Source organism: Lycium ferocissimum, chromosome 12 (assembly GCF_029784015.1).
Source record: "Lycium ferocissimum isolate CSIRO_LF1 chromosome 12, AGI_CSIRO_Lferr_CH_V1, whole genome shotgun sequence".
Classification (NCBI taxonomy): Eukaryota; Viridiplantae; Streptophyta; class Magnoliopsida; order Solanales; family Solanaceae; genus Lycium; species Lycium ferocissimum.
In genome coordinates, this window is record NC_081353.1 from 63,380,531 (window position 1) to 63,395,297 (window position 14,767).

Sequence of the window (14,767 nt, forward strand, 5' to 3'; positions counted from 1 at the left end):
TTGTGGGGAATTGAAAACCAAACCTTCGGGTTTGGGTATGCTATATAAATGCTAGTATATAAATTTCAAATAAAGTGAATACCCCAACATATGAAATTTTAATAAAGGCTAAAATATGCAATGATATTGGGGATGTAAATGATATGAATAAGTAGAAGGAAAATATGTTAAAAACAAAATGGATACGAAAGGTAAAATGAAAATTAGATATGGACGCATGTACACTAGACACTAATAAATGAAACGTCCCTATGGAAAGAAAAGTAAGTGTTACGACGATTATGCTATTATTCCATCCATGTTATTTCATGCTTTCATATTGATATTGATCATGCTTACATACTCGCATATCTTCGTACTCACGTCCTTTTGTTTATGATCGCCGTTGGCTATGCTCCGTGTGCGGCTGTGAGGGATAGACGTGATCCATAGTCGTCTTGTTTCCGGCATTTGCGTTTTTGAGCTCTCCATTTTATCTCGTAGCCGCTTTTGGTATAGATTCTTTTGTGTAAATATTTATGGGCACGGCGGGTCGTGTCCCGCCTATATGATATGGCGTATTCTTCTTAAGTGAGGCTCGTAGACATGTGTATGTGGTTAGATGTGTTTGGCCTTGTTGGCCTGTTTTTGGACTAGTTATTTTGTTAAGCCCCCGTTCTTAAATGCATACGATTTATATGGGCATAGATGTTAATGATATAAAGTGAATTGTAAGCCCATGAGATTAGAATGATGATGAATGAAAAATATGATTTAACCATGTGGCTCACCTAGATGTGATGTGGAAGTATGTTAAGAGGTGCCCGGGTGGGTTAGCACCAGGTGCCCGTCGCGGCCCTTCGGTTAGGTCGTGACACTTTGTTAGCCATGAAATCAGTTGGTGTATTCCCTTCCTTGTAGCAATGTTGAAACCTATAATCTGCTTGTTGCGCTATCTGCCAGATTTGAGCAAAAATATCCACGACATCCCATGAGCATTCACACTCTTTCCTAACACTCTTGATAGAAACCATAGAATCTGATTCAATGATTAGCTAGTTGATACCATTATCAAAACACCATTTAACTCCAAACAATAGTGCCTTAGCTTTAGAAATATTGCTTGTGGTTACCCCGAAGACTACAGCAAAAGCCATCTTCATATCTCCTCTATGATCCCTAAGAACTCCTCCCCCACTTGAACTTCCTGGATTTCCTTTTGTACACCCATCCACATTAGGTTTCCATGCTGGTACCACTGGTTTGACCCATTTGATAACCTTGACTTCAATGATTTGCTTCAGCGTCTCCACCTGATCTGGAAAATTGTCCATCCACTATGGATTTTAACCTCTCAGGGAATTCAGACCTCTTCAACAAGTAAATTAAGCCCATTATCTAACCTTTTTGTTGAGTCATTGATGACTTATAGTCATCAAACCTGCAGATGCATCTCCTTTTCCATAGGCCCCAACACACGTTACACTTGGTAAGACCTGCAAAATAAATGCATAAACTTTGTTTTTGGGCATCATAACCACCATTTCATTATGTTTTGCCTCAGCCTTAATTCCATATAGTTGTTCCCCAACGAATCATGGAAATATTTCCAAGTTCTACATGCAATAGAACTGTGAGCAAAAAGATGCTCTAAATCCTCTCCACAGTTAGGCTTATAGCAGCAGCTACAAATTGGTGGTCCTTGAATTCCAATTTTATTCACCTTTGTTATCAGTAGTGTGTCTATCCTTTAAAAGTTTTCATCATGAAGAATGAAACTTTAACTGTAACTTTCTATGCCATATGTTCCTTCCAGAAATTGTACCATTTCTCTTCTTTCTGATATTCCACCATGCAGTTTTGCATAAACTTACCATTTTGAGTTGGTATCCATATGCATTTGTCATCTCCTTTTTTTTTCCACTTTCTTCACCAGATTAACCAAATTCCTTTGGCAATTTGGTATTTAATTTATCTATGTCCCATTTGCCATTCAGAATAGAATTCAACAACTTTCAGTTTGCTGCATTTTGGGAGCATCTTGAACTCTTTCTGCTAAGGCACCACTTCCAAGCCAATTGTCCCACCAAAAGGACATGTTTCCACATCCCACCTGCCATTAAATAAGTTTCTCACATGTGACTTTGCTTGCCAGCATCCTTTTCCAATTATGAGACTGGCCAGATAACCATTTCCTAGCTACAGAATGTTGCAATCTGCAATACTTCTTCATCAGTAAATCTCCAAGTAGTGACTGCTTGGATCTGAAGTTCCACCACAACTTTGCTGAAAAAGAGCTACATATATCCTGGATTGATCTAAATCCCAACCCTTCTTCTTCTTTAAGGGCATGGAGTCATACATTTTATTATCATCCAATTGGCTAACAAACAAAGCAAAAAGGCAATACACGGCCCGAGTCTCCAATACAAGTGTGTAAGTGATACTTTGCTTTGCCTTTTTGTACAACAACTCAAACAAAGGTAAAATAAGCGCATACAAAGCTGCAGCTCCAAGTGTCAAGATAAACCCTAGAGCATACTCCCTCTTTGCTTCCCCTTTCGGCCTGTCACCGTTCGCGTGGAGGGTCAATACCACCGCGCCAAGTGTCAATAGAAAAATGGAGTTGATGGAGTAGACCGTAAACTTTTGCTTCACAAAGAGGAAGGCAAAGCCCGCGGTGAAGGCAAGTTGAGAAGCGATAAGAAGTGCTGACGTGGAGACAGGTAATTTAGTCACGCCGTAAGCATAAAGATAATTGTCGAATCTGGTTAGGACTCCGATCCGGATCAAAGCTATAAGAATCCTAGGAGTCATTAGAACAATCTTTATATTATTGTTATTGTCGTCTGTTGCTAACATTTTGTCTTGGGATTTGCAACAGTTGAAATAGGAGATGGCTAAAGGGATGAAAATAATTGGCCAACCAGCTGTTTCTAGCCCGCTTGATAGCCATATTCTTTTGCCTCCTTTGATGAAGTAAAGGCGTGTGATCAAAGGGCCACCACAATTTCCTATTGCTAGAATTATACAATTTATAACTAGAAGAAATTTCTTCATTCTTGAGCTTACTTGAGTTTCCATTTTCTATGGAGGATTGAATTTTTTTTCTTTTGTTGAGTTTATAATATGTGTGTGAAAATAATATAGTCGTTTCGTCTTGGAGTTTTCGACTGGGTCAACGTCTTGTCTGTTAGGGTATTGCCCTGATTTTCTTACCATATTTGGATTTTACCTTTTCTTGAAGGAATGATAAAGAGTTTATCATAATTGATTTTACTTTTTCCAAAAGGAAAAATAAATCTTCCATATTTGAGTAACCCTTTTTTTGGTGGAAAAGTTTTGGACATCTATAAATTGAAGACCTCCTTCTCACAACTAGAGAACACAGAAAATCATTCACAATGTAGTCATTAAAAGAGTTTCGTTTAGGGGGAGATTATTCTCTCATAGTTTTAATATTTTTCTTTTTATATTAGTTTTTCAATATGTAGGTCACTTGACCAAATCATATTAAATATTATGCCTTTTAGTATATTTTCTTTGTTGTCCGATTTATCGTCGTTCGAGGTTTTACTGAATTATTAAATTTTCCCCCTGTACGTACGCCTACGATTATTTCGATCCCAACATTTGTCTTCAAATTTGCTTAAGATATATTAAGGAATAATAACTATTTCCCTCTAATTTAATATCTATATAAACAGTAAAATATTTATTTCTTTTATCGTTTAGAAATATCTACAAATTGTGAGTTCACTGAAAAAGAATAATTTTTAACCCATGGTTATTTTTAACACTTGGGTTCCAATACCAATTTTCAACCTATGCTTATTTTTTAACACATGACTATTTCAATCAATATCAGTTTTTAACTAGTGCTTATTTTTAAGGCAAAGTTATTTTCAACAAATACCGATTTTTAATTTATTTTTAACCAACATCTATATTTAAGCCATATGATTTTTTTTTCTTTACCTATTTTGAACTATGCATTACAAAAGTATCAATATTGAGAACCTTCATCAATGAGAACCATTAGATTTGGACGGCAAAAATGAAGCTAGAAAGCAATTTTACTAGGCATTTGCTCATGCACATTTTAACTCGAAAAAGAACTTGTTGGCAAATTCTAAAAATAGACTTTTTACCATAATTCTTACCACCATAACAAACCAAATTTAATGACCAATACCCAAAAATCAACCCCAACAAGAGCAAAAACTTGTCACTACCTAGGGGGGACGGGGGCACGGATAAGGGGGAGATAAGGGAGGAGGACATCGAACAAAGAAAAATACTGGATAGGATCGTACGGAGAAATATTTTGAATTGTATTTCTTCTTCTATGCATTACAATGGCTACTCTACATCCATTATATAGAATGTAAGCTAAGGACTGAATATAAATACCATAAAAATAAATTGTGTAACATAAAAGATACACCCATACTAGTTCTAGAAGAACCTACTTTCTACTATGCAAAGATCATTATGTTTAGGACTTAAAACCAAAGCTGTCACACAAAGATATATCAAGGACTATACGTGTCAATAGGATTTATCAGGGTCCAAAATGATCGTCTCCATACATTAAGGAACATTTTGGCCATTTTCTCAGAAGTAATGTCAATATATTCATAACATCACATGTACTGGTCCTGGCAACAATTATAAATGACTCTTTTAATCTGAATCCGCCTCTGGACTCTTAGGGAACCCCACACATACAATCTGTTTGTTACCTTTCAATAAGTACAGTGAAATTTGATCATAAAATTACATGTACCGGTCTTGGCAATAATTATAATTGATTCTTTTTAATCAAGGAGTACAAGTTTTATCAATCATCTCTTGTTCTGGAGATTGATTTTCTGTCTTCAACTTGCTGCCTTTTATATCACCATAGAGGTAAGAAATGAAGCCCCATATAGAAAGCACAAGAGAAATACCTTTTTCTGCTGTGAATTTTTCACCATAAAAAACAACACCTAAAATTTCTGTGACAGGAAGTAGAACAGTAATTAAAATGCCAGACACCAATGATGAAGAAGAATAGACAACTCCAATGGCACCTAAGAAGAAGCATTGCCAAATTATTGCAGACGATACTATAACTATATAATATCTGCCTTCTCCAAGTTCAAATGTTTTTGCCTCCCTTGAAATGGCCTGCAAGTTTAATTTAAGTTATTAGATAACACCCTTAAAATAATTGGCATGTTTAACTAATGAATTTAGTTTTACGGTATTAGGTTATCTAAAATTAACGACATGTAACTATTCATAATAAGTGAAACTAGTAATCTGAAAAATAAGATACATAACTGGCTATATAACATGCAAAGTTCAGTTGTTGAGGCGTTGAGCCGTAGTTTTCACTAAGTGATGTTAAAATATAAAAAAAGAAACACATAAGAAGTCAAGGAGATTTGACGTATAGTATGTACACATGAAAAAATTATTTACCTATTGAAGTAGTATAATTTTCCAGCGAGTGGATATCAATTGAAACCTCTCAAACAAGGATGGCTCCGTCAAACTAAATTAAACTGTATACTATAAGTTAAATCCTTAACTTATATTATACGACTTTAACCTTAATATAAATGATACTCTACTTGTCATGCCTATTAGCCGATATGATCAATTTTATTGCTTGATGTCTTGACTCTCTCTTTCAATTCAGCCAAAAATTGGAATTAATATATTGGTTATTGCAGCTCATGATGTCTTCAAAAAAAGGGAAATTAAGAAGCGAACTTCACTACCAAAAAACAAATTGAATTAGCTACACAATTCGTAGCTAATTTGTTGTTAAATAGTCTATAACTAACATGATTTTTTATAATATGTCGTTAATTCATTATTAAATAAGAATGGCGATGAATTTTACCATTTAGAGACAGAAACTGTCCATCTCTAATTCTGATTTCTCTTAGTAGGTTTTGGATAATTGACATATCATATCTTTACTCAAAATACAGGTGAATCTTAAGACTTCTTCATCTAGTGTTAGGGTACTCTTGTAATAATAGGATATTTCAAGAAATACATAAAACCAACCAAATAAAAAATGAAAAAGAACGAGAAAAGGACAGATTAACCAAAAAAAAAAAAAAAAAAAAATGATAAGGGAAAAAGATGTAATAAAGTTGTCGGTTAGCTGGGAGTCTATTTTGTTGAATCAGTGCTTTAACTTTTATATGACCAGTCAGCTTATTCGTTAGCAGTCAACAATGACTTTCTAGTTCAAGCACTGACACAAGCGCTTGGATATCATCAATTTTCTTGGTATTATTCTTAATATTTTTAAAAGGACAAATTTGCATTTGAAATATGTTCTCATCCGTCCCAAAAAGATTATCCTAATTCCATTTGATACCGAATTTCAAAAATAAAGAAAAAATTTTAAAATATATAATCCAAAATAAACCTTAGATATTTGTGTGGATGTAAATTATCTAATAAAATTGAATTGTTTCTAAATATAAAAATGCATCAATTTTTTTAAAATAAACTAATAAAAAAATAGAATAATCTTTTTGAAACGGTGAGAATAGGTAATATGATGATGTCAATCAATGAAATATCTGCTTGTAGGTAAGATGACAAGAACAACGACTTAGGCACAAACTAAAAGTTAATAATGTCACATCAATAATTATATAGTCTAAATTGTAGGCGAAGATGTGATTTACAAAGTGTTATGAAAATTATGAGAACCAAGGTTCAAATCCCCCAAGAACCATTTTCTATTTGCCTATATGTAGTAGACTGCGTTAGTGGACGAAATTAAAATTTTCACCAAGGAGATTCAAAATATAAAGAAGCAGCCATATGAAGAAGCCATGAGAATTAATACATCTACTATGTATATGCAAAAACAAATTTTAACTTTATTTTGTACTATAATTTTCTGGCAACGAAGGCTCACATGAACTTCCTAATTGTGCCTCTAGATAGAGTTATCTAATGTGCTAATGAAAGGTATCAAGTGACAAGTAAAATAGTCAATGCGCATGTAAGTTGGTCCGGACAGTATTATTATTAAAAGAACATAGATAAAGTGCAACACAATGGGTAGTGACGATAACATCACCTAAATTTAGACTATATGAGTCTTTGTATAATTGTATGCATGTCACACTCAAATTGTGTGTGTTTGTGGGAGAGGAAATAGTTTTCCTTTACCATCTTATACAGACATAAAGTATAACCTGTACCATGTGGTGTGGGCCTATGTGCGCATAACTAAAAGTAATTGATCGAAATCGAAACTAAATGCAATTATGAAATTCCGTTCAAATAAAAGGTTTTTGTCAAGAGACGAAGAGGATTTATCATAGTTAATTTCTGTCCATTTACTATATACATAACTGTTAATACTCCCTCTTATCAGTTTTATTCGTTACTCTGGTCAAAATAACTCGATCCAAAAGATCAAAATATTTGTCATTTTAGAAAACTAGAAAGACATTAGGCTTTTTCTCCATCCTTACTATTTTAGATAACATATAATCATTAGTTACTCATTTAACGAAGCTAGAGAGTTAAATATTCCTTTTGATTAATACAAAATATATTTTTTTTCAATAGGTACGTCAAAAAATTAAATGAAAGATAAAAGGGAAGTATATTGCAAGTGATCTATATCCAAAATTCATAATTCTGTCATAATAGTAAACACTGACTTATAAACCTTAAATTTTCACGAACTTCTCCTATTTTAGTTGCCAATGATGATTTCAATGACTTAAAGCAAGAAAAAATCTTCAGACAGAGGGGAAAAAAAACTGCAATCACAACAAACTAAAATGATGAGAATTTCTATTGTGAGACAACTTATATAGTAATTGATTAATTTAAGAGGTCTCGTTTGTTCAACCGTTGGTGAATAGAGTTACCTAGTATTCCATCTATATTGGTGGGAGGTGGCATGCACGTACCTCATGGATTAGTCGACGTGTATATACTAGCCCAGACACCATGGTTATAAAAAAACACCGATTGTGCTAAGAGGGAGGAAGAGACAGACCTGGAAGTCCTTGTTTATTATCATCCCAATTGTGCAAACCACAGTAGCAAAAAGGCAATACACAGCCTGAATCTCCAATACAAGTGTGTAAGTGATATTTTGCTTTGCCTTTTTGTACAACAACTCAAACAAAGGCAAAATAAGGCCATACAAAACTGCAGCTCCAAGTGTCAAGATAAACCCTAGAGCATACTCCCTCTTTGCTTCCCCTTTCGGCCTGTCACCATTAGCGTGGAGGGCTAATACCACCGCGGCAAGTGTCAATAGAAAAATGGAGTTGATGGAGTAGGCTGTAAACTTTTGCTTCACAAGGAGGAAGGCAAAGCCCGCGACGAAGGCAAGTTGAGAAGCGATAAGAAGTGCTGATGTGGAGACAGGTAATTTAGCCACGCCGTAAGCGTAGAGATAGTTGTCGAATCCGGTTAGGACTCCGATCCCGATGGAAGCTATAAGAATCCTAGGAGTCATCAGAACGATCTTTATATTATTGTTATTGTTGTTGTTATTGTCGTTTGTTGCTAAAATTTTGTCTTGGCATTTGCGACGGTTGAAATAGGAGATGGCTAAAGGGATGAAAATAATTGGCCAACCAGCTGTTTCTAGCCCGCTTGATAGCCATATTCTTTTGCCTCCTTTGATGAAGTAAAGGCGTGTGATCAAAGGGCCACCACAATTTCCTATTGCTAGAATTATACAATTTATAACTAGAAGAAATTTCTTCATTCTTGAGCTTGCTTGAGTTTCCATTTTCTATGGAGGATTAGATTGAAGACTTTTCTTATATTTGAGTAGTGATTTATAATGTGTGGACAAATATTTATAGTCGGTTGTCTTGGAGTTTCCGACTGTACCGTCAACGTCTTGTGTGTAAAATGTGTTAAAAATATACTCATATATTAAGTAATACTTTACAATAATTATTTTTCTTCTACTTCAACATCTACAATAATGATTTTACCAAAGCCGAGGGCCTATTGGAAACAGTTTATCTACCTCCCAAGTTGGGGATAAGCGCTTTGTACACACTACCCTCTCCAGACCCCACTTATGAGATTACACAGGGTATGTTATTGTTGTTGTTGTTTAATATAAATATATATTTCTTTTATAAGTTTAGAAATATTCTATAGATCTATAAGTTCACAAGAAAGAAAAAATTTAACCCTTGCTTATTTTTAACGCGTGAGCCTCAATGTTCTCAACCAATATTAATTTTCAATCCATGTTTATTTTTTAATGCAGGGCTATTTAGAACAAATACCAATTTTAGTCCATAAGAATTTTTACCATATCTATATTTGAACCATGACAAGTATCAATATATTTTTGAATGCCTCCACAAACCTTCATCCATAAAACCATTAGATTTAGTCAGTGAATATGAAGTTATAAAGCGATTCTACTAGGCACGAGGAGGAGGAGATCAAGTGCATGTTTATAATGATTAATTCTCTTCTACTTTAATATCTACGCTAATTTAGAATTTCTTTTAAGTTTAGGGATATTCTATAGAACATGAATTTTTTTTCTTTTTCTTTTTTTTTCTTCTTTTTTTTTTAAATTATTTTTTATTACATAGGGGGTAGGGGAAGGGGAAATGGCGAAGCGATTACAACGTGGGGATTCGAATCCTCACCAACAAGGTGAAAGTTCATGTAGCCAACCAACTGAGCTATTAGATCCCTACTTGATGAACTTTTTTTCAAGTTTAGGGTCTACACTAATATAAAATATTTATTTTGATTTTAGGTTAGGATCTATAAGAAAAATAACATATTATTTTATTTCTTCCCTTTAATTCTCTATAAATAGTGATGTATTCTTCTATCTTGATTTAAATGGAAGGAAGAATTGAATACAATAAACAATATCCGGAACAAAGTCCAATCGATTCGAATCGGTCAGTCAAACAAACAAAGACTATATAATTTGTGATCAAGTCGTTCACTTGTATAGCGGTTGGAAATTTCTACTTTTATTTATAAAGTTGCTCAATTGACATAAGCAGGGGCTTCTTGACGGAAAAAATCCGTGAAACACTGGTGACTTAGTGAATTCGCGTCTACCTTATTTTTATAGTGTTGACAATTAAATACGGTGCAAAAAAGGGCATAATTTTGCCTTTCATGATGTAAAAAATAAAATTGACGTACTGTTATAAATATTATTATTATTATAATATTGTGATGTCTATGTTTAGGAGGGATTTTAGGGTTTGTGACTTTGGCACCAAGTCAATTCTCTCCTATAAATAGAGATGTTCTCTTCAGATTTCATCCCTCATAAGAAAATAAGAACTCTCTTCTCTCTTGTTCTACATATATTCTTGCTTTAGTTTATTGTTCTATAACACGTTATCAGCATGAGACTCTACTGTCTCAAGAAATTTTTGAAGGCTAAGATATGGATAATTCTCAAAGCAAGTTTGGATTAAAATCCAATTATGAAGACATTTGTTTGATCGATTCTGCTACTACACACACGATATTCAAGGACAAAAGATATTTTTCTCATTTACTTATGGGTAAAGCAAATGTTAATACTATTTCTGGTAGTACCAATTTGATTGAAGGCTCCGGAAGAGCCACCATAATTTTGCCTAAGGGAACAAAACTCATTATAAGTGATGTCATGTTCTCTCCTAAGTCCAGAAGGAACTTATTAAGTTTTAAAGATATCCATCAAAATGGATACCATCTCAAAACAATGGATGAGATGAATCTTGAATATATTGGTATCGCTAAGGATGTCTCTGGACAGAAAGTTGTTATAGAAAAGTTTCCTGCTTTGTCTTCTGGCTTATATTGGACAAAAATTGGTGTAATTGAGGCACATTCTATCGTAAACCGGAAGTTTACTGACTCCAATATGTTTGTACTTTGGCATGATCGACTGGGACACCCTGGATCTATAATGATGAGACAAATTATAGAAAATTCAAATGGGCATCCATTAAAGAACCTGAAGATTCTTTTAAATAATGAATTTTCTTGTCCTTCTCATATCAAGCGCAAGTTAATTATTAGGCCGTCACCTACAAAGACGAGTTTGAATCCCCTGAATTTTTGGAACGTATACATGGGGATATTTGTGGACCTATTCACCCATCTAGTGGGTCATTTAGATATTTTATGGTCCTAATAGATGCTTCTTCTAGATGGTCTCATGTGTGCCTATTTTCATCTCGTAACCTGGCGTTTGCGAAATTATTGGCACAAATAATTCGATTATGGGCACAGTTTCCCGATAATCCGATAAAGTCTATTCACCTTGATAATGCTGCAGAGTTTTCATCCCAAGCATTTAATGATTATTGTTTATCAATTGGGATAAGAGTAGAACATCCTGTAGCTCATGTTCACACTCAAAATGGCCTTGCAGAGTCATTAATTAAATGTCTGCAGTTGATTGCAAGACCATTACTTATGAAAACGAGGTTGCCCATCTCTGTTTGGGGTCACGCTATTTTGCATGCAAAGAACATTAATTCATTTTAGACCGACAAATTATCATAAATTTTCTCCCTTGCAACTAATTTTGGGTCAAGAATCTAATATATCCCATCTAAGAATTTTTTGATGTGTCGTATATGTGCCTGTAGCACCACTACATCGCACCAAGATGGGTCCTCAAAGAAGATTAGCATTATATGTTGGGTTTGAATCGCCCTCCATTATTCGCTACCTTGAACCATTAACTGGAGAGTTGTTCACTGCTCGATTTGTAGATTGTCGATTTGATAAGACAATTTTCCCAAAATTAGGGGGAGAGAATAATGAAATAAAGGGAAATTTTGTGGAATAATTCATCATTGTCTCATCTTGATCCACGTGCTTCTATTTGTGAGCAAGAGGTCCAAAAGATTCACTTGCAGAAAATAGCAAATCAAATGCCAGACGCATTTACAGATTTGAAAAGGATTACCAAATCACATATCCTCGCAGAATGTCCCAATTCAGATTGATGTCCCTGTAGGACCATCTACTAGTGTCATAGCAAATGAGTCCAAAGCACGCCAGAAGCGTGGTAGACCATTGGGTTCTAAGGATCGAAATCCTAGAAAAAGAAAAATAAATGGTCAAGATGACACTACGAAAGAACCTCATAAAGAAATTCAAGATTTGAACAATACTGATATTCTTGAAGAAATCAATGAGCCTGAGACTCAAGAAAATGAGGAAATATCAATTAATCCAATTAATGTTGGGACTAATTTGAATCGATTGGAAATAAATGTGGATTATGTCTTTGCCTATAATGTTGCAACAAGAATTATGCAAGATAGTGAGGATCTTGAACCCCAATCTCGTAAAGAATGCCAAGAAAGACGTGATTGGCCAAAGTGGCAAAGGGCACTTCAATCAGAGTTAAACCCGCTTACCAAACGGGAAGTTTTTGGACCTATAGTCCAAACACTTAATGGCATTAAACTTATTGGTTATAAATGGGTTTTTGTGCGAAAAAGAAATGAGATACAAAGATATAAGGCACGCCTTGTTGCACAAGGATTTTCACAAAGGCCTGGTGTTGATTATGAAGAGACATACTCCCCTGTTATGGATGCAATAACGTTACGTTATCTCATTAGTTTCGTTGTCCATGAGAGACTTGAGATGCATTTGATGGACGTGGTTACAGCCTATCTATATGGATCACTTGAAAATGAATATACATGAAAATCCTCGAAGGATTTAAGATGCCTGAAGCATGTAGTTCAAAGTCTCGGAAATGTATTCAATCGATTAAAAAATCATTGTATGGTTTGAAGCAATCCGTGCATATGGTATAACCGCCTTAGTGACTATTTGTTGAAGGAAGGCTATACAAATGATGCAATTTGCCCATGTGTTTTTATAAAGAAAGTAATATCGAGTTTGTTGTACTTTTGTCAGATATGTTGACGACATAAACCTTATTGGAACTTCCGCAGCTCAAAAAGGCAATTGATTATTTAAAGAAGGAATTTGAGATGAAAGATCTTGGAAAGACAAAATTATGCCTTGTTTGCAAATTGAACATTTGACAAACGGCATTTTTGTCCATCAATCAGCCTACGTACAGAAAGTGTTGAAACGGTTTTATATGGATGAAGCACATCCATTAAGTACTCCGATGGTTGTTCGATCACTTGATGCGAATAAAGATCCGCTCCGACCTCAAGAAAAGAATGAGGAAATTTATTCCTCAAGTACCATATCTTAGTGCAATTGGTGCACTAACGTATCTTGCCAATACCACAAGGCCGACATAGCATTTTCAAGCATAACGTGTTAGCAAGATATAGTTGTGCTCTTACAAGACACACGAACTAATTAAACACATATCGAGGAATCTAAAGGACTATCGATTTAGGCTTATTTTATTCTAGCAATCATAGTTCCGATCTTGTCAAGTTATGCCGATGCAGGGTATTTGTCCGGCCCACACAAAGCTAGATCTTAAACAGCATGTATTTATTTGTGGGGTGTCATTATATCTTGGCGATCTACAAAGCGCCTATATCAGGCTACCTCATCAAATCATGCCGAGATAATAGCTATTCATGAAGCGAGCCGTTAAGTTGTGTGGGTCGAGGTCAATGATACATCTCATTCAAGAAAAGTGTGGTTTGAAATGTGATAAAATACCCACAATCTTATATGAAGATAATGCAAATATGCATTGCCCAATTGAAGGGAGGATTCATAAAAGGAGATAGGACAAAGCACATTTCAAAGCAGTTGTTCTTCACACACGAGCTCCAAAAGAATGGTGATATCAACGTGCAAATGTATCGTTCAAGTGATAATATGGCCGATTTGTTCACCAAGTCTCTACCAACCGCAACCTTCGAAAAGATGGTGCACAAGATTGGAATGTGAAGACTCAAATATTTGACCGAAGTTCTCATCAGGAGTTAATACACGTTGCACTCTTTTTTCCATACAAGGTTTTGTCCCACCGGGTTTTCTTGTAAGGTTTTAATGAGGCAATCAAAATGTATATTATTAGAAATATGTACTCTTTTTCCTTCACTAGAATTTTTCCCACTGGGTTTTTTCTAGTAAGATTTTAATGAGGCATATTATCTATCGAAATAGACATCAAAGGGAAGTGTTATAAATATTATTATTATAATATTGTGATCTCTATCTTTAGGAGGGATTTTAGGGTTTGTGACTTTGGCACCAAGTCAATTCTCTCCTATAAATAGAGAGGTTCTCTTCATTGTATTGCATCCCTCATAAGAAAATAAGAACTCTCTTCTCTCTTGTTCTACATATATTCTTGCTTTAGTTTATTGTTCTATAACACGTACAGTATAATCTTTTGCCCTTCATTATTAATTTCAGCTGATGCTGACTACAGCGCTTAATTATTTAAAATTTGATTATTCAATCCTTTTTTCCATAATCATATAATCCATGTGTATGTTTTTTGTGCCGATTGAAGGATCTTTTTTAACGATAACTTAGAACGTAAAAATAAAAAAAAATTAATTAATTAAGACAAACAAAGAAAACAAAGTTCAAAATGCTTAAATTGTACTCTATGACTCTATGTGAGCAACAATAATCTTCACATAATGTTGAATGCTTTTACATATATATAATTTGTATTGTTAACTCTGAACATGAATTATGAGCATGAACGTCGAAAGTCATACTTTAACTTGTAGGAAAGACAAAAAAATGAAAAATATACTTTAATTTAAGAATATAACAACATCGAGAAAATGGTCACTTATGACCACTTACAATTTTGAATAGA

The 14,767-nt window shown here is 34.4% G+C and overlaps 3 protein-coding genes across 3 annotated transcripts; all 3 read right to left on the reverse strand.

Moving 5' to 3' along the window:
• Positions 1 to 1,034: 1,034 nt before the first annotated feature.
• LOC132039512 (uncharacterized) lies at positions 1,035 to 2,212 on the reverse strand. The gene is made up of 3 exons (XM_059429981.1): positions 2,132 to 2,212; positions 1,421 to 1,475; positions 1,035 to 1,297 (listed from the first exon to the last, which is right to left on the reverse strand). Exons 1-3 carry the CDS (start codon positions 2,210 to 2,212, stop codon positions 1,035 to 1,037), a joined length of 399 nt encoding a protein of 132 aa, XP_059285964.1.
• On the reverse strand, positions 2,212 to 3,485 carry LOC132039513 (purine permease 3-like). The gene has a single exon (XM_059429982.1). It carries the CDS (start codon positions 3,061 to 3,063, stop codon positions 2,212 to 2,214), a length of 852 nt encoding a protein of 283 aa, XP_059285965.1. The 5' UTR covers positions 3,064 to 3,485.
• Positions 3,486 to 4,591: 1,106 nt separating this feature from the next.
• On the reverse strand, positions 4,592 to 8,818 carry LOC132039690 (purine permease 3-like). The gene is made up of 2 exons (XM_059430194.1): positions 8,018 to 8,818; positions 4,592 to 5,151 (listed from the first exon to the last, which is right to left on the reverse strand). The coding sequence occupies exons 1-2, from the start codon at positions 8,762 to 8,764 to the stop codon at positions 4,804 to 4,806; spliced, it is 1,095 nt and encodes a 364-aa protein (XP_059286177.1). The 5' UTR covers positions 8,765 to 8,818; the 3' UTR covers positions 4,592 to 4,803.
• Between the last annotated feature and the right edge of the window lie 5,949 nt (positions 8,819 to 14,767).